The sequence below is a fragment of the Alexandromys fortis genome, unplaced genomic scaffold, assembly GCF_014885135.2.
Source record: "Alexandromys fortis isolate MF-2015 unplaced genomic scaffold, M_Fortis_MF-2015_v1.1 scaffold_13, whole genome shotgun sequence".
NCBI classification, from domain to species: domain Eukaryota; kingdom Metazoa; phylum Chordata; class Mammalia; order Rodentia; family Cricetidae; genus Alexandromys; species Alexandromys fortis.
Window position 1 is genome coordinate 12,231,759 of NW_026067908.1, and position 19,212 is coordinate 12,250,970.

The window sequence follows — 19,212 nt, forward strand, 5'->3', positions numbered from 1 at the left end:
GTCTTGTTCCTCATACTTGAGGAAATGCTTTGAGTTTTTCTCTATTTGGTATAATGCTGGCAATAGGTTTGTCATATATAGTCTTTATTATATTGTAATTTATTCCTTCTATTCCTAATTTCTTTAGGAATTTTATCATGGACTTTTGTTAAACTATCCACCCTTTCTTCCACATCTGTTGAGATGATCAGGTGATTTCTGACCGTAAGTCTATTTATGTGATATGATATATTTATTGATTTCCATATGCAGACTTTTTCCTGCATCTCTGGAGCAAAGACAACTTGTTCATAGTGTGCAGAAAGCCTATGAGGGCTTCAGCACTTGGGAGTCCACACAAGATTTGCCTTTCAAATATGCTCCATGTAGTCACACAAACATTTCTTATAATATCATACTAATATAAAAATTAAACAGACATATTGCAGACTGGGAAATGGCTATTTGGGCAGAAATGCTGCTGCAGGGTTCTACTGGGAAATCTTCTCTGGTGAGGATGCTTTGGAAACTCGAGTATGTGGAAGTCCTTCAACTGTGGCAGACAGGAGGATGACACTGTTGGAGGTCCAGAAGGTTCTTGAGAGTGTAGGTGCTGGTCTACAAAAGAGTTCCACAATGGCCTGGAATGGAGTATCACAAAGGTTTATTTATTTGGGAATAAACTCACAGAATGGGTAGCAATCCACAGTCCTTTGTATGCACTGGAAACTGAAACCAAATCCAGAAGCCAAGAGGCCCATGCATGCTTTTCATCTGCATTTATAGTACGTTAAGACCACACCCAAAGTGGGCCGGTATCTTAAAGGCTGTTTACTGAGGGAGTTCCCAGAGTACCTCCACCTTTTGTCTAAATAAAAGAGTTCTACACCTAATATAAAACTACATAAATTAAGAACAAATATCAAGTATTATCCGTGGAAAAGAAGAGGCAAAAACATACATAAAAATTAGAATTACAACCAGCATGAACAACATAAACAAGAAACATATGGTAAATGTTTCAATAATTATCCTAAGGAGTCTAAGTCTTATATTAAGATTGGCTTGGCTAAGTCATCAGAGGACCATAAATATGACTATCTAGTCTTCAACCCCATAAAAGACCTGAGAAGGGAAATAATATTACTTGAGTAAACAGGAACTACAATCAAGCAACTTCTAAAAGGTGCAAGAAATGACAGAGACAACTGGCTACCTGCACAATCACCCAAAGTCTCATTTGCAACATTGGGGCAACCAACTTTGACTAAGGCCTCAAATATTTGACAGACCATTTTCAGAGCCAGGAAAATTTGAAAACCCTTCTACCCTATCGTGGCAAGGTTTGGCAGCCTTTTTGCTTGTATCCTGCTTGTTCAGTGAACACCATGCATTTTGTCAGTGGTTGAGGCAGGGGCAGTTCTTTGCCCAAAGGCTAGTTTGGCCAAGAAGACAACAATCTCCAAGTGGAGAGTCTTTGGTGCCCAACATTCTCTCAGGAATAGATCAGTGCTGCGAGGAGGAATCATGTCTCATGTCAACAGAACGCTAAATTATTTAAATGCCATATTCTACAGTTTTTTGAAGTGGTTGAAAGTTACCTATTTATGAAGAATACAATCTCTATGCATCTAAAGAACTTGGTTAGTCTATAAGTATAACATATATAACATATATAGTATAAGGTTATATTATAAGTATGACAAACATAGATGACTATTGACTGTAATTCTTAATACCTATATAGCTTAAAGACAAGGCTTTATATTAAAAATTAAACATCTTTTTTTCTTAAAATATTTATTTTTATTTATTATGTATATAATATTCTGTCTGTGAGTATGCCTACAGGCCAGAAGAGGGCACCAGACCTCATTACAGATGGTTATGAGCCACCATGTGGTTGCTGGGAATTGAACTCAGGACCTTTGGAAGAGCAGGCAATGCTCTTAACCTCTGAGCCATCTCTCCAGCCCCCAAATTAAACATCTTTAAAAAATTGTAGCAAATGAGGACAATGACCTCAAAATGTAAACAATATATTGGTATAGGAGGCCCTTCTGTATTTGTGTTGCTTTCATTGGTTATTAAAGAAACTGCCTTGGCCTGGTTGATAGGGCAGAACTTAAGTAGGCAGGGAAGACAGAACAGAATTCTGGGAGGAAGAAAGCAGAGACGGGCCATGATTCTCCTGCCCGAGACAGACGGTGGTTAGACTCATGCTGGTAAGCCATAGTCAAGTGGCAATACACATTAATGGAAATGGGTTAAATCAAGATGTGAGAGTTGGCCAAGAAGATATAATGGGCCAAGGCAGTAATTTAATTAATTTCTGTGTGATTATTTCGGGTGTAACTTAGCAGGGCAGTGGGATGCAGCCCGCTGTTCTTCTTACTGCAATATATAGAAATGTATAGTGCAATGTGATAAATATATCCTAAAATTGTATCAATACACAAAATATCTTAAGCAGATATAGAAAAATGCACACAATATGACAAAATAACTTTGCATAGGTGAAAAATATTATAAATAGAAATAGGAACATATTCAATATAATAAATATACTTTGAATTCTTATCAATATACAGAATTTACACCAATCTAAATTGTCTTTAAATAATAGCTCATAAGTAATCTCACTATTATTTACTATTATTATTAGTGTGAACACTAATCTACTTATTATCCCATCCCATCCATTCCCCTTTATTTTTTTTTCAAGAGAGACCACTGAGCCTACTTAATTTCTACCCCTAACCTTATACCAGTTATAATCAACCCCTAATAGATGTCCCTAGCCCTGAGGACAAACTTTGTTGGGAGAGGGGATGTCCTTTTCTAGAATTACTTCCAGCTGTCATGGAGTGGTGTTATTTCTATGGGATCCTGTGAAAACTATAATAATGGTTAAGTTTCAAGACGACTGTCTGGTATAATTGCAGATAGTCTCTGAGTAGTCGGTTGGATTTTTCTGAAGTTCTTATTTGAAGTTGAATGTTGTAAGAAGGTGCACTGTGTCAGCTAGCTAGTTGAGCAGCTTGCAACCCAAAACTGATCTTAATGTGGTGCCATCAGCATAATGACCTCATATCAACCAGGTGGAATTGTTGTTATGGGGTCCCATCTTCTTCCTGGAGACTTCAACGATTACTGCAGGAAAATTTATTGTCCATTGTGGAAAACTTAAACATTATTCATATAGACAAACATTCAATGAAAGGTACCTTAGAGACAAAAAAAATGGGAAAAAGTAAAAAATTTTTGAAAACAGAGTTTTGATAATAGTAGTCCCTAAATTTTATCTTCCTTCTGTCCCATACCAGATGGCTCCTGATATGAGACAGAAACTCTGACATGTTTGGATTTAGAGAAGGATAGCCACTGTCCAACTCCAAAGTCAGCTTTGATTTTTAATAAATGGCGACTACTATTATATGCATGTCAGTGAGATCTTACCCTGCAGAGGATGTGGATATCATAAGTCAGATTTCTCTTTGCTTGATGATTCTTTTTGGATAGCTCTCTTTTCTTCTTTAGGCATCTAGATGTCCAAAGTCTCTTGACTTTTTGAAGATGAGTATTTTCCTGCAAAGACAAGAACTGAACCCTGCCCCAACCCTTATGAGGTTTCCTTACAACCTATAGGATTGTCACCTCTGTGGATGAGCTGTCATTTCTCTTCCAACAGTCAGTGAATTCAGGGCCATACAGTCTCAAGTCTCTTGATGATGAGTATCAACACAGAGGCTAGAGAGCCTTGTCTAGGAAGCACAGGTGTGATCCTAGAGACCATTTCCATAGTTTCAATTGTTGTATCATTTTACTGGGCAGTAACTGTGCTCTCAGGGCTCACAGCTTGGAGCCTGTTCACTAGCACAATCCTGCCATTGTAGGGCCTGTATCCGAGCTACCTGGTGGTCTACCAGAGGCTTTCTTCTGAGGTCTAGCTCTTATCAGAGTTGTCTGGTGGTAAGTTCAAATACCATCTTATTTCAAGTGACATCAAATGGTTTCTGAATGACACAAATGGTGTCAAAGCTATGTTCATAACATGGCAAATGCTCTTTTTGATGTGCTCTTCAATTATCTACAGATAGTTTCTTGAGAACTTTTATATCTTATCAAGGAGATAGCTCTAGGAATTCATTTTGCGTGTGTCCTTTTCTGGATGCCAGCTTTGTAAAAAGTTTAATTGCATCTAGTCACTTTTGATCTGATAGAATAGTTTGAAAAGTCCTAATATCAGCTTTTCTTCAGTGGTCTGGTAGAATTCAGCAGGGATCCATCTGTGTCTGGACTTTTTTATTTGGGATATTATTTATTACTATTTCAATATCATTGTTTGCTATAATCTATTTAAATGATATATCTTTTCTTGGTTTGATTTTGGTAGGTCATACATGTCTAGAGATTTATCCATCTTTAGATTTTCCATTTTAGTGAGACCTAAGTATTTAAGGTATGTCCTATTGACCTTCTGAACTCCATCAGTATTTATTATAATAGCTCCCTTTTCATCTCTTATTTCATTAATTTGAGCATTGTCTTTTGTTGTTGTTAGTTTTGCTAAGGGTTTGTCAAAATTTCATCTTTTCAAAGAACCAAGTCTTGGTTTTATTGAGTCTTCTGAGTTATTGTTGTGTTTTTATTTTTCATTTCATTCATTTCTGTCCTGACCTTAATTATTTTGTTTGCTTGCCATGTTCTTGTTTTTCCAAGGCCCTAATGCACATTGTCATGTTAGAAATCTAGATTTTTAGATTATTTATAAACTTCTTTAATTGAACTATTTTCATAGGTTTTTGGTATGTTGTATTTTTATTTTCATCTGATTCTAGGACTTTTTAATTTCCTTTTTGATTCCTTCAATGATCCATTCATCATTCAGTAGTGTGCTATTCAATCTGTATACATTTGTATAGGTTCTACATAGTTTTTACATTGTTGATTTCTATTTTATCCCAATGTGATCAGGTAACATATAATAAATTATTTCAGCTATTTTTTTACTTGCTTTGTATTATATTATATAATCTAGAGAAAGTTCTATGTTATGCTTGGAATAATGTGTATTACTGGGTGTATGGTTGAATGTCTGTAGGTCCATCTGTTAGGTCCATCTGATCTATGATGTCAGTTAACTTAGATGTTTTCTTGTCTATTTCTTGTCAGGATGACTTGTATTTTGATGAAAGTGGCCAAATTGTTTTTGTCTTGTTTCGTTTTGTTCATGTGTGGTGTTCATACCACGTGCATACGCATGAATATATGTGCAGGCCATGGTTTGATGTTGGGTGTCTTCCTCGATTGCTTTCCATCTAATATATTGAGGCAGGGTCTCACTCAAACCCAGAACTTGCCCATTTGGCTGACTTAGCTAGTCAACTCGCTGTTGGGATCTCTTGCCTCTGTCTTCTGTGTACAGGCATTACAGATGAACCACCACATCCCTCCTGGCATTTCCATGAGTACCAGGGATCCAAACTCTAGTCTTCATATTTGCACAGCAAGTGCTTTACCTGTTGAACCCAAATATTAGTCCCTGAAGTGTGAAGTGTGTTTCTAGAGGCAACAACCAGATGGATGCTGCTTTGTAATTCAACCTGATAGTCTGTGTCTATCTAAAAGATACATAGTCTTTTGATTAGGACGTTGAAACCATTAACATTCAGAAATATTACTAAAAGGTATTATAAGCATTGCAGCTCAGATGGTAAGGTATCCTGGCAGTCGTGAACCAGGGACTACCACATCACCGTAAGCACAACAGCTTACAGACCTGCTCCAGGAAAAGGTTTCTCCAATGCAAGTGTAACAGCTCTGCTCAAGCAGGGGAGCTCTGCTTCCTTGGCTCTGGAGAAGTGGTACAGCTCTACTCAGCAAAAGTGTTTCAGTTCTGCTCTGCTCTGTTCTGCTTTGACTCATTGGAAAGTTGTTACAGCTGGGCTCAGTCCTGTCAAAGTGTTACACCACGCAACAAATCTCACTCAAGTGATTTATTGGGAAGGAAGAATCCAGGAGCGTGGCTGTCTCTAGGGTGAGGAGCAGCAAACTGAATGGGGTACAGAACTTATATAGGGTTCCTTGGGGGTACGGGGCAAAGCTTTCCAGGGTGGCTTAGAATCGGCGGATTTTTGTGGTCTGATTCTGGGGCGAGCTCAGGGATTGGTAGAATTCTGTGCCAAGAAACCTCAGGAATTGGTGGGATTCTATGCTCAGGGATTAATGGAATTCTACAGCTAACTCTAGGGCAAGCTCAGGGGTTGTGGGATTTCAAGCCTTGGTCCTGGGGTCAAGTCAGTGTCAGGGTATTTTTTTTCTTGGCCCAGGTCTCAGGTCTAGTCAGGGGCAGGGTGTTTTTTCCTTAGCCCTTTTTCACCCTACAGGTATTACCTACCCATTGCTCCTGGAATTTATATGGATATTGGGAATATTTCTGTCATTTTGTTGATTATTTTTAATGTTTGAGATTGTTGCAGTCTTTACTTGCTAAACTATTAGTCTATTGTGAGTTATTATTTCCTTTAGCATCATTTATGAGCTTGTCTTTTTCTTTATTCTGAAGAATTCCTTCAAGTATTTAGTGTCAAGCATTGGCCCTCGTGTCTGGCCTAATGTCAATAAGTTGGACGTTGGTAAGGTCTGTGTCACACCATTGAATCCCATGGGCTGGAAGGACCCTAGCTGTGTGTCCCAAGTCCCTTTATCTTGCTCTATCCTTTATCATGGAAAGTGTTTCTTCTTCAATTATACCAAATAGTTTTGCTGTGTATAGGGTTCCAGGTTAGTGATTTTTTTAGAGCCTGGAACCATCATTCCATCCTATCTTTTAAATATTCTCTTGAGGAATTTGTTATTATTGTGATGGATCAGCATTTTATGTGACTTTATATTTCTTATCACTTAAAATATATTTTATTCTATATCTTTAATGTTTTACAATATGATATAGATCTGTTCTTGTCCTTTTTTTCTTAACTTCCTCCTGTGCCTGACTGGATATGTCCTTACATATGAGAAATATTCTGCATACATTTAGTTGAAAATGTTTTCTATGCCTTTAACATGAAATTCTTCTTCTTCCTCCATGCTCATGACTTGTAGATTTGTTAAACATTATGTTTACCCTGTCTTATTAATTCATCTTTGTCATTATCTGCATATTCCAATTCATCTACTTTGTTTTTGTCCCTAGCTGTCTTTTCTCCCATAGTTCCATTCTACTTACTCTATGGAGTTTCCTGTTTGATATAGTGAACGTTGAACTTCTTGTATTTCACTTGCTTTTTGTCTGTTGTCTTTTTTTATATATTCCACTTTCTTATCCTGTATCGACTTGTTTTTTTTGTATGTGCATGTATACATGTGCACATGCCTGTGTATGTTTATTTGAAGGCCAGAGGTCAACATCAGGTATCTTCCTCTATTATTCTCCATCTTATTTTTTATTCTTATATTTATTTTATTTCATGTGTATGGGTATTTGACCTACCTGCCTGTCATAACCATGGAAGCCAGATGAGGGGATTGGATCTACTGAAACTGGAGTTATAGGTGTTTTTGAGCCTCTGTATAGGCGCTAGAAACGATACAACAAGTACTGTTAACTGCTAGGCCATATCTCCAGCATTTCCATCTTACTTTTTGAACTAAGGCTTTTTCTGAGTCTGGAATTCATTGATTGCCCAGACTGGCAGCAAGCTCTCAGGATCTGCCTATCTCTGCCCTTCTGGTACTGGGGATACAGACATACACCGCCATGCCTGGGTTCTGTGTGGGTGCTGGGATTAGACTGACTGATCCTCTACCTAACCCCAGACTCCTTTATTTCTTTTAGCTATTTTTGTTCTTATAGAATTCACTCAGGCATTTATTTATGTCCTCTGATATTTTTGAATAACTTATAATCATCCTTCTGAAATTATTTGGGATTTCATATAATTTACTCTGATTAGAGAACATTACTATGGGATAAATGATTTTTGGCAGAATCATTTATGCCTTAGATTTTCATGTTTCTTGTGTTTTTTCATCAAGACTTGCACATGTGGAGTTAAATCTTTGATGTTTTTTGTCTCCTCTCTAAATTACCCTGTTCTTTGATCTGAGTGTCTGCAATGTAGGAAAGTGATGAGTTGTAGTAAGGTTTTCTGCTCAAATCCAAGTCTAACAAGTCTAGTTAGACCCCCCAATCCACATGTTCAGGCACTAGGCTTAATCCCTAATACTCCCCTGAAGGTAGAATACTGTTTGCAAAAGCAATCATTATCAAAAGTAGACCATCCCACTGTGAAGATGCAGTAATGGTGAAATAAAAAACAATCACAACCAAATGCTAACCATTTTAGGAAGTAAAGGAAAACTGATAGTGCCGTATGCACTAAGATGTTGGCTATTGCGTATGAGAGGGAAGGGAAAGCAGAGGGAAACCCGTGATTAGTGTTGGCTTGCTGGAAGAAAGGAGAGAAGAGAGGAAAGGAATAGACCAATGAGGAGAGGTGAAGAAATCCAAACGGCAGCCTTGTCCTATAGAAGGCTGCAGTAAGGAACCTGCACATGGAAACCAATCTATTATGTTCCTTGGGAAAACCTATCCAAAAAGATGGGAAAAGAAAGTCTAGAGTTGGAAAAAGAAGACAGAAGATGATACTTTTTTTTTCCTAAAAGGGAAAAAAGAAGACTTAGCCTCAAGGCCTCAGCATGCCAAAGTCTGGTCACTAGACCTGGTTGCCCAGCCCAGCCTCTGAGCATGGGAGAACACTGGTTCTCTCTGCACCTGCAGCTGTCACCTTTATGGTGCCTTCATTTGCCTTTCCTAACCCAGGGTTACCACCTCAATCTGAGATCCAGGGTCTGGGCATAATCTCAGAGTCCTCTCTATTTGGGCGGATACTGTGACTTCGAGCATGATACACATATCTGTAGAAGAGTCACCACGGTCTCCTGAGAAACTGGGGGCAGGGAGTATTGTTCTCTCTGGACCCCAACTCCTGTTGAATGCATGCTGGAAGCAGAAGTGACAGGAAACCATTCTCAGAGTCTACGTTCTCTCCAATGCTCTCCAGGCTCCAGCTCTAGACCTCCCACAGTGGGACAGCGAGCCCACAGGACGAGCTGCAGGAGGCTTGGGACATAGGGTTCTGGCAGTACTCACTAGGGGACACCAAGTTGACTGGGTACGTGTGTCACTCTGGCTCTAACCAGGTTTCCACCTTGCTAACGTCAAGTAGGTCTGATTTGGTTCCTCCCCACAATTCTGAAGTGTATGCTGGCTGGGTTTCTGCATATAGTCCCAGGATACCTACTGTGAGTTTTCTGTACGAATAACTGATGGAGGGCCTGGGACCACCACACCACTAACTCAGCAGGGGTCTTTTTAAATGCTATACTTGGGCTGCTCATGTTGAGTGCTGCTCTGGTCAGATGCCCAGCAGAGACCCCCTTGTTCTTTATGACTGAATGATACTGTTGTATGTAGAATAATGATAATTTTAATATTCTGACATCATTGCACTCAGCAAGCTCTGAAGTGGAGTTGGGCCTTGACTGGTGTTAGTCTACCATCCTTAAGTGCAAGCAACTGCCTCTCACTGAGGACTGGTAATTTCTGTGTTTCCAGTGTGAAGCTCAGCAATATTACAGTATATCTTCACAGCAAAATTACAAGGTAGTTATTTTCATTATCAGAATGGACGATGAACACATACAAAAAATTCACTAAGAAATTTGACCAAAGACGCCACCACTTAAGCAACAGAGCAGGGACTCTAGCTAAAGGTCAGAAAGTTTGGCCTTTCCATGATTGCATGTTTCTTCCCTAAACAAGTGAGTCAGCTGGTCACCCCAGCCTTTAGATTATACATTAATATAACCGGCATGGGTCAACCAGTCTACCATGTCTGACTGGGCTAGGACTTGAACAGTAACTTCCAGTGGTGACACCAGATTCCAGTCAGATACAGAGGCCAACGACATTACCCAAAAGTAACGGGCAAGATGCCTCCAAAGCTGTTGCAGAGAGACGCAAAGTGGGCTTCTGCACCCCACTTGTACCGTGACCTAGAAGCAAATTGGGGTCTCTTCTCTCTTAAGTTAGCTCTTCAGAGCATGACTGCAGTCACTGTTGAACTTTCCTAACCTGATAGGATTTAGATTATGTGACATTTCTATGTGTATTATTTCTCAGTCAGAAGAAATTTTCTATATCTTGTGTTGATGACATAATTTTAAAATCCATACTTTCCTAGAACTATTAATAATTAAAACTGGCATTTACCAAATTTGGAGAAATGAAGGAAAATTCTCGGGTAGTTAGTTAGCAGAATTATTACATTGAATTCCTGTGTTAGAGGGTATACCATGGTATACTTGTAGGTCTGCAGGCAAATCACAGGAATCAGTTCTCTCCCTCTAGCATGTGGCTCTGGGGACCAAACTCGGGCTATCAGGCTTTGGCAGGAAGCATCTTCACCACTGAGCCATCTCACTAGCCCTCAAATAATTCTCAAGAACATTTTCTGAAAGTATTGCTTCTTCACTAAAATCTCCTTGGGGGCTTTTGGATAATATGTCATTCATTTTAGCTACTCACTGTACCTCAATTCTTTGTGCATTTGTGTAAGACCAGCCTTGTAGCTTTTCTCTGTTATTTGTGCGGACTGACTTGTCCATTTCCAGGCTCTTATAAGGTTAGGTTTCTTTCATTCATAGAAGAAATTGAATCACTAAATCATGTTTTGAAATTTCCAGTAGGCATTAATTACTTGTAGAATAAATACAAACTTAATTTAAAAACCTGTTTGCATGTTATATGCCAGTATGTGTTGTTCTTATATACTATCTGGACCATGTATTTGTATTGATAATCTTCCATTCCTATGTGGCACAAGCTACATTAGCTCTTTCTGTCTCTAGACTACCAAAAGTTCTTCACTTTTCGACTTAGGAAAACTTGCTTCCTGTGTAATTTGAGGTTGAGTTCCTGCATTTCACTGGGTGCTTCCCCTCTGCTTCCTGCTAGACATATTTGCAATTTGGTTTTTTGTTGTTAAAGATTGTGCACACACATAAACACAAACACACAGATTCTTCTCTGCTAAATTAACAAGTCTCCCCTCTTCTTATCACACTGATTTTAAGAAGCATTTGCTAATTTTTGTGACATCTGAGGTTAGTCTGCTCCGTGTGTTCCCTTGGAGACTGGGCTTTGAGTCTTAATGATGTTTTCCACTTTACTTTTTTTCTATTATTATCCAAATTTGTTTAAATTTTACATCTTGTGACTCTTCATAACACTAGGTTTTTTTGAGTCGGCCCTTATGCTATATACTGGATTTGTTTCATTTCTGTAATCATAAAGGTGGGACTAGGCCAGCCACTGTTTCACCATCAGCACATCCCTGAGGTGGCCATTGAGGATGATGCTGGTCATTCCTCTTACCCTTCAGATTCTTCTAAAGTTTTCCTAGAATTGCAGGAGAACGGCAACATTTCTGCTGCCATTGCCCGTTTAGATTGGTCTTTTCCTCTTTCACCTTGGTGCCCGTCCCTTCCCTCAGTACCACCTGCAGCTGGTATTGCAGGGCGAAGAATGACTCTCCAGGATTAAGTAAACAGGCACATGACACATACTGTGCCAGCTTCATGTAACTAAAACATCCCCAATAACTTGGAGAGGTCACTAAACTTTCCCTAAGACCTTATGAATCAGAATGCCTGCTTAGACCATGTGAATAACAGGCACTCCGCTGCTAAACCCAAGGTTCTTGAACAAAGGAAGGCTTCTTTTGGTTACTTAGGATATAAGACTAACTTCACTTTCCCTAATAATATTGGCTTTACGACTATTAGGAAAACAATGAAATGAAAGATTCCTTTTCTGTTAGATTTGGATGTGAATTTTCATAATTATTTTAAATTTGTTATGCTTAAGCTTAAGACATCTGACTATTCAGTGGGCTGATGGATGGAATGTCACATTGTCATCACATGGGAAGGCATGCAATGTATTTGCTTTTCATAGTCAACCTCTACTAAAAACAACCTCTCACAGATAGCCCCTAGTCAATAGATGGCATTCTGTAGCACTTGGCATTTTCAGTTTTTCTGGAGATATTAAAATGCCACCATTATTGGTCTGTGTCTAGGAATTCCAGTAAACAAAATGTTTTTGAAAAGAATGTAAGCAAATTGGAGAGCAGCTGCCAAGATAAGAAATCAAGACAGTTTCAGTCCAAAACATATTTTATGTTTTGAGAATAACTGTGTAGGTGGCAGAGTGCATATTTCAAGTGTAGTATAACCATCTGAACTTTACAGTGTTCAAAAAAGTTGATTGTTTCAGCTGTTTGTAACAGAAACGATTTCAGAACTTCTAGCTCTGGTCTTTTGAAAGAAGCACAGACTGTTTTCTTTAGTTAACTTCCATTGTAAAATTCATCTTGGTTCGAGAATTCCAAAATTCTTTAGGCTACATGACAAGTTGAAAGCCCTTCTGTGCTGACACTATAAAGTAGTTTGTGGCATTGCCTTTTCTTCCTAGAAACCATTAAGGTATTTTTAACAAAAGTATGTTTTGCTTCTCTCAACTCAATCTTGAAAAAGTATTCATCATATTGGCTAAATAATTTTACTTCCCGAAGACTACTACCCTTTTGTCTTTTCATCTTATAAATTAAGTATATTTTTTGTCAGATACTTCAGTTTTAAAAAGCACTCATCTGAGTTTGAACATTCTCTTAAAAATTCCATGTGCTCTCCTAGATTGACTTGGAGATAGCTGTTAGTTTTGAGCCGCACACACAAATTAAAGTGCACTGCAGCCCCAGCCCTTTGTATGGAGTCACTGTTGTGCATGCTGTTCCCGGTCAGACCTCCACTGTAGATACTGCTAATGTTCTTCTTCTGTGCCAGGCATCACTGTTCGGGGAACACTATCAACTGCTGGAAATGCTTACTTAAGATTTGTCTTAGATTTAAGGAAAACCAAACAGGTTTATTACTTTTCAAGGTCTTTTACATAGTTTTCTTCCATGCTTTAAATTTTTATGCTTTTCTTAAAGCATAATAATTTTTCTTTTGAAAAAATCCGTAGCAAATGTTAAAATTATACATTTGGACTCACTTAGTAGCAATTATGTGTTTAGGAGGTGTAAATAACTTGCAAGCAGACAGTACAAATATCCAGGTGTTCTTATGTGCTGATGACAACAAAATTGAAAAGAAAGACTGTAATAATTCTGACTGGTTTTCTCTGCAGAAGATATTGATTATTTGTGTGTGGTGAGAGATTTGGAAAATTCAATTAAAGGAGTTGTGCAAAGGTTTCATAAATTTCCCTTCTACAGCGTGTACACAGACATTGTTGCCTTTTAAATCAATGCAGCACTTCACAATATATTTTCTTTGAAACATAAAAATAAATAACATTTAAACAGTTCTGCTTACTACAGAAACAAATTTTATTTTCTGTGAAGCATTTAGTCATGTGCTATCACTGACTCATACACATTTGCCAGCTGTAACAAATTTTATAGACACTTCCCTGGAGACATAGCTCACATACTATGAATTTTTAAATGAACAAATGGTGAAGAAGGGATGTCAGCAATATAAAAATTGATCAGTTAAAAGATAAAAGCATAAGTAAAGAGATTTGTATGGTAGCCTTAATAGGTTTTATTAAATAAAAATACTATAAAAAGACAGTAATGAATAGACTGAGGACTGGCTGTTCTTGAGGAGGAGAAGAATTATCCTGGCACATTTATAGAAATTGGTTTTTTGTCACCTGACAGGTGAACAGTTTCCATTTTAACCCTGAAAAGCAGCCAGAAAAACTCACCCCACCCCCAAGACGCACATCGAATTGCTAAGTGGCATTCATACCTTAGACACATACGCAACAAAGTAGATTTACATTGTTACATAGCTAATTATGTCGGTGCTTTGCGGCCCATCACAGACTCAGAAGAGAGGTCATTTGTTTTCACACTCAGTTCCAGCCCACTGGAATGCCTGGACCCCTCTGCCGCCTTCCTTCTACGAGATTGCTTTCCCCCCCCTGCTTACCTAACTGTTAGGTCCGTCTCAGTGGCCCATCCTCTGTGAAACTCCCCATTCCTCCTGTTGTGCCTGTTGTGGGCTCCCATAGTACTCGTCAGTGTCTGTCAGTTACTGTTACTACTGTTACGTGTGTTTGTGTAGTGCATCAACACTCTCAGACTACTGACCTTTTGTGTGTGTGTGGGGGGGGGCGTCTTCTGAATTGCAGCTACAGAGCCTAGATCAAAATCTGGAGAAGGCTCTCTCTCTCACTCTCTCTCGCTTTAATTTTGGATGGGGTCTCCCTGTGTTTTCCTGGCCAGCATGGAATTTGCCATGTAGATCAGGCTGGCCTCAATTTTTTTTTTTTTTTTTTTTTTTTTTTTTGGTTTTTCGAGACAGGGTTTCTCTGTGGTTTTGGAGCCTGTCCTGGAACTAGCTCTGTAGACCAGGCTGGCCTTGAACTCACAGAGATCCGCCTGCCTCTGCCTCCCGAGTGCTGGGATTAAAGAAGGTTCAAATATTTATGATTGCTCTCATTATGTACTACACTCACTGTTTATGGAATGCCTGTTATGAATTAGTCTTCTTACCTTAGAGATAAAAGACAAGAAAGACATTGTCCAGCACAGAAAGCAAGTAACCACACTTAAGTGTGGAAGGGTAATAGCAATAGTAGTACATATGAATACTCTTTGTAATGGTATAATGTATAAGGCATACGAGTATCTTGGCTGTTATAATTTTAAAATATATATTCTGAAGTAGAATCAGAAAAACCTCTGAGATGCTGAAATACAACTTATAAAGCCCAAACTTGTTTATTATGTAAAATAAAAGTTGAGGTTTTTTTTTAAAGATTTATCTATTTTTATGTGTATCGATGTTTTCCTGCATGTATGTAAAGGCACCATATGCATGCAGTACTCAGAAGGTGCTGGAGAGGGTGTCAGATCCCCTAGGACTGGAGTTGTAGATAGATGGTTGTAATCTCCCGTATGAGTGCTGAGAACCGAACCTGGCTCCTCTCTGCAGGAGCAGTAAGTGCTCTTAACTGATGAGCCATCTCTCCAACCCCCACTTTTAATTTATTTTAATTTCACTTGAATCGATATTGACTTTGAATCACATAGTGTGGCAAGTTATTCTGAACTCTTTTCTGAAAACAAATCTTTTTTTTTTTTATGTAGAACATCATCTTGAGTTTCAAATCCCTTAAAGCCATTTTGAACTGAGGTAATAATATCTTGCTTTTCTAACTTAACTTTGTTAAAGTTCACTGTCTTGTAGATGTAAACATTTAACTTACATTGTAAGACTTAACTAATTAGTACAGCTTTCCTTTAGAGCCATTACTGCTATCTTATAAAGAATCTTTTTCTAGTTACTAACTATAGCATATAAACTATCAGTACATTACTACTCTCTTATAAAGAATCCTTTTCTAGTTACTATCATATAAACTATCAGTACATCATGACGTGATGTGTTCAGTAGTTCACTAGATGGACACACCTTGCTTGATTTGGGCACCTCCTTCATCTATCCACACCTCGGACTGGTCCTCACCCTCGTGAAGAGAGCTTCCATTCCAAGAGTAAGCACGGGCTCCGTCTCAGCTGCTACACTGTCTCCAGCATATTTATTTCATCACTTCCTCATCAAAATTGTTCCTCCTTCTATCTCACTAGCCCAGCTTAAAAACTCCAAATACAACAGAAGCGACATGATCCAGCAGCATTTCAGCTGTGGAGACAGAATTTGAGCTGTACTAAATGATACAAGTTCAGACTCTCACTCTGGGCTTCTGGACCATTGTACAAAAATTGCCACTCTAACAAGGATCAAAGTGTCAGCGTGGAGAAACAGATGTCCCATAGGGCAAGCCCTCTGTCGCAAAAAATTTAGTAATTAACATGGACCAGGCCTTAAGGCAGAATCCACTGGAATCTACACCAAATCTAACCTTGAACTCCATGCACCGCCCCGAACCTGAGGGGAAAGCTTGGGTGCTAGGTCTGAAGACCACATCCTGCCTTCTGTTCATGATTGCAGCTGGACATGCAAGGACAAGCTGCTCTCCTGACCACATGAGACAGGAAGCACGAAGGCCCATGAACTTGAGATAGGCCGCGACAGTGAAACTACATGTGAGAAAGAATGGCATGTAAAATTAATGACCTTGATATCAGTAAAATGTAGGCCAGTGGATGTCCTGGATCCTGCCTTTCATGAGGTGTGGAGCAAGGACTAGTTGGTAATAAACACTGCTTTCTGCTGTGGGTGCCAGTGGAGAAAAAGCGGTGTTAGAAAGTTTACAACAAGCATAGGTCTACTCGGGAAAGTGTGACAAGGGAATCAGAGACTGGGGACTTTACAGCAGTGTGTGGTGTGCACAGCAGTAATCCCAGTGCCTGAGAGGCTGAGCTGTATTCACACCGGGGCTTTCCCGCAAGCAAGTGCGTTCTGCTCTACATTGCCTTCGTCCAGGAGCCGCTTACAGCCTGTTAATTATAGCACTCAGACAGAAGAACCTGTAAGACAGGACTCCTCTAATAAAGCCGGGCCTGACCTCAATCCTCCTCCCTCATCTTCCTGAGTGCTGGAATGACAGGCATGTACTAAATATGCCTGGCTTCAAAAACATGGGCAATTTTGATGGGCTGTATAAATATGCCTACATAAGCACAAAATATCAACAAGCGAGACTAAGAATTCAGGGCAATGCAGGCAGTCACCAGCCTCATACAGGCAGAGATGACCCAGCTGCAAGGATTATGAGGCCAGCAAGTATCTGAAGTATGCCTTAGAATATATGGTTTCCATGAAGGATGGATACTGCTACTACCTGTTAGTCCATAACATAACTCTTATTAAGTTTTCTGCTCGACCCTGGATTTGACTTCAAAATCTTTCTCAATAGTTCTCCCAACAATCAGGGACAGCTGATGAAAACTTCTTTTGTAGTGTCTCTAGTATTACAAAAAATATAGTAATTTTTTTTAAAGTCCAAGATGTGCAATGCCAACTCTATTACCCTAGTTATAACCCTACTCTTGCCCCAGGTTCCCCTCACACTGGACTGTAAGTGGAGCTTGTGATCCTACTTTGTGAGAATAAACTGTGTAATTAGCCTAACTAGCATCTCCTCCATGGTAACATTTTAATAAGATTTCCTCTCTTTTATAGTGTTACAAGTCTGACAACTGTGTCAATCTACATGAGTGTTAGTAAGAATGCAACCCTGCCTGACATGAAGAGTCAGTGAAAGCAGACTGTTAAGTTTGAAAACCACCTTCTCAGACAGGAAACGGATTATCTATGGATAAGTAGGAAAAAATAAAAGAGTTCATTGTGCACTGACTGCCTTTTTATGCAAAAATCTGTGTGTATGTCTGTATGTGCGTGAGCCCATCGTCCCCCTGACCAAGACGGGGTTCTTGTTCACCAATGTACACACCAACTCAGCTGGCCTGGGAGCTCCCCGTGAGTGGTGGGAGCACAGACGTGTGCTGCTGCCTCCGGCTTTATATGGGTCCTAGCGACCCGAATGCAGGTTCGCACACTGAGCCACTGTCCATGACCTCTGATGGTGAACACAGGAGGGAAAGAGCCACATGCCTGCAAGAAGGCTTGTTTCTTCAGTCGCCAATATCTTCCCTGACTCAGTGCTCCCAATAGAGTCCAAATAGGATCCTCTGTCACCACCAGGAGTCCCCAGCAGGACACACTGAGTAGGAATCTGTCACAGTCACCACACACACCCTTCTTGGCAGCTGTTGAAGGAAGCACCTGCTGGAAGTCCCTTAAGGCATGTAGACAAAGGCATCTAAATTGTGTTTTCAGTGGGTCATGCTGGAGTATCAAAATTCTCTCAAAAGTATTTCTCATATTTCCCCATGCAAAATAAAAAGCGCTGTCAGAACAGCCAAACTAATTTGTGAAGGTGAATCTTAGAAGACGCAAAAGTAAGCTAACGGGAGTTTATTAGTGTCTAAAGTAGGTACCACGTGGCAAACAGCACTTAAATCATTTCTTGAGTGATGTACGAGATGTCTGTTAATTTGGAAACTAATTCATGATGATGTAATAACTATCTTCTGTATCCCAAAGGCACTTGAAGAAAGGCATGCGCTGTGAACAGTGTCCGCATCTGCCTGATCATATTTAAAGGCACAGAGAAATGTGTGTAATTAATCTGCCCAGTAAATACCAACTCGTAGCACGAGGCAGGTGCAAGTCTAGATAAAATTTCTTGCAGCTAATTTAAACTTTCTACACACACCACTAGATAATCTCAATGTAAATAATACATTTCTTCTTGACCCCTTAATGTAAGCCCTGCAGTAAAGTCCTGACTTGCACTGTTTCACCTATGTTTTATCGACTTTGAACACTTGTGGATAGAATTATGATCCTACCTTTGTAGAATGACGTCCTTTACTGACACTCACAGTCCACCAGGCAAACCAGGAACCAGCTCCCCCATGTGCAGTCCCAGTCACTCAGTAATTTACAGGTTACTTTGTGTTTGTTGGAAAGGTTGTAGTATATTGTGGGACTGGTGTCTCAGGTGTGCATTGTTCCACTCTAGGGACCATCATCTCTGCTCAGAGAAAATTACTGTGAATGTTTTAAGACTTTGTATATTTAGGAAACAATGAAATGAATTTTTGGGACAGACACTTAAATATTAAGTTGGTTTTGAACTAAATTCAGAGTCCAATGAATTAAAAGAAAGAGCTTTACTATAGGGAAGAATGGGATCCCTTCCAGACTGAAACATTAGCTTGGACGTGACTCTGTGGTGTCTGCATTGCAATCTGTTTGTGCTGTAAGGAACGAGCGGAAGGAGAGTCAAAACTTTTGTCACATCTTTATAACACAGTTTCTACACCTCACACACCGGACCACTGCAGCAGGAAAGAAATGCTGTTCTCTTGGTACTTGCCCTAAGGAAGTTTTGACAAAATTAGTCTAAGATGTTACCTGATGAGGTATTACTTCGAAAATAAAAATCTTGTATGAAGATGTAAAATAAAAATCAAGATTGAAAAGCATTCATTTTCCACTTAGATATATTAAAGGTGTTTTTAAAAATCTGTTACCATAAATGGCATAGGTGCTAAGTAGTTGTTCAAGCTCAATGAACTACTCAACCTAATTGTCTTCTGGGTTTCCAGGAAC

The 19,212-nt window shown here is 39.3% G+C and overlaps 1 protein-coding gene across 1 annotated transcript in view; it reads left to right on the top strand.

Moving 5' to 3' along the window:
• The window catches only part of Itgb3bp (integrin subunit beta 3 binding protein), a 58,642-nt gene extending 40,664 nt beyond the window's left edge, over positions 1-17,978 (top strand). Inside the window, exons 8-9 of the mRNA XM_050136046.1 lie at positions 15,216-15,261; positions 17,215-17,978. Coding sequence (XP_049992003.1) covers positions 15,216-15,228 — 13 coding nt within the window. The 3' untranslated portion in view covers positions 15,229-15,261; positions 17,215-17,978. The remainder of the gene's footprint in view (positions 1-15,215; positions 15,262-17,214) is intronic.
• Positions 17,979-19,212: the final 1,234 nt, after the last annotated feature.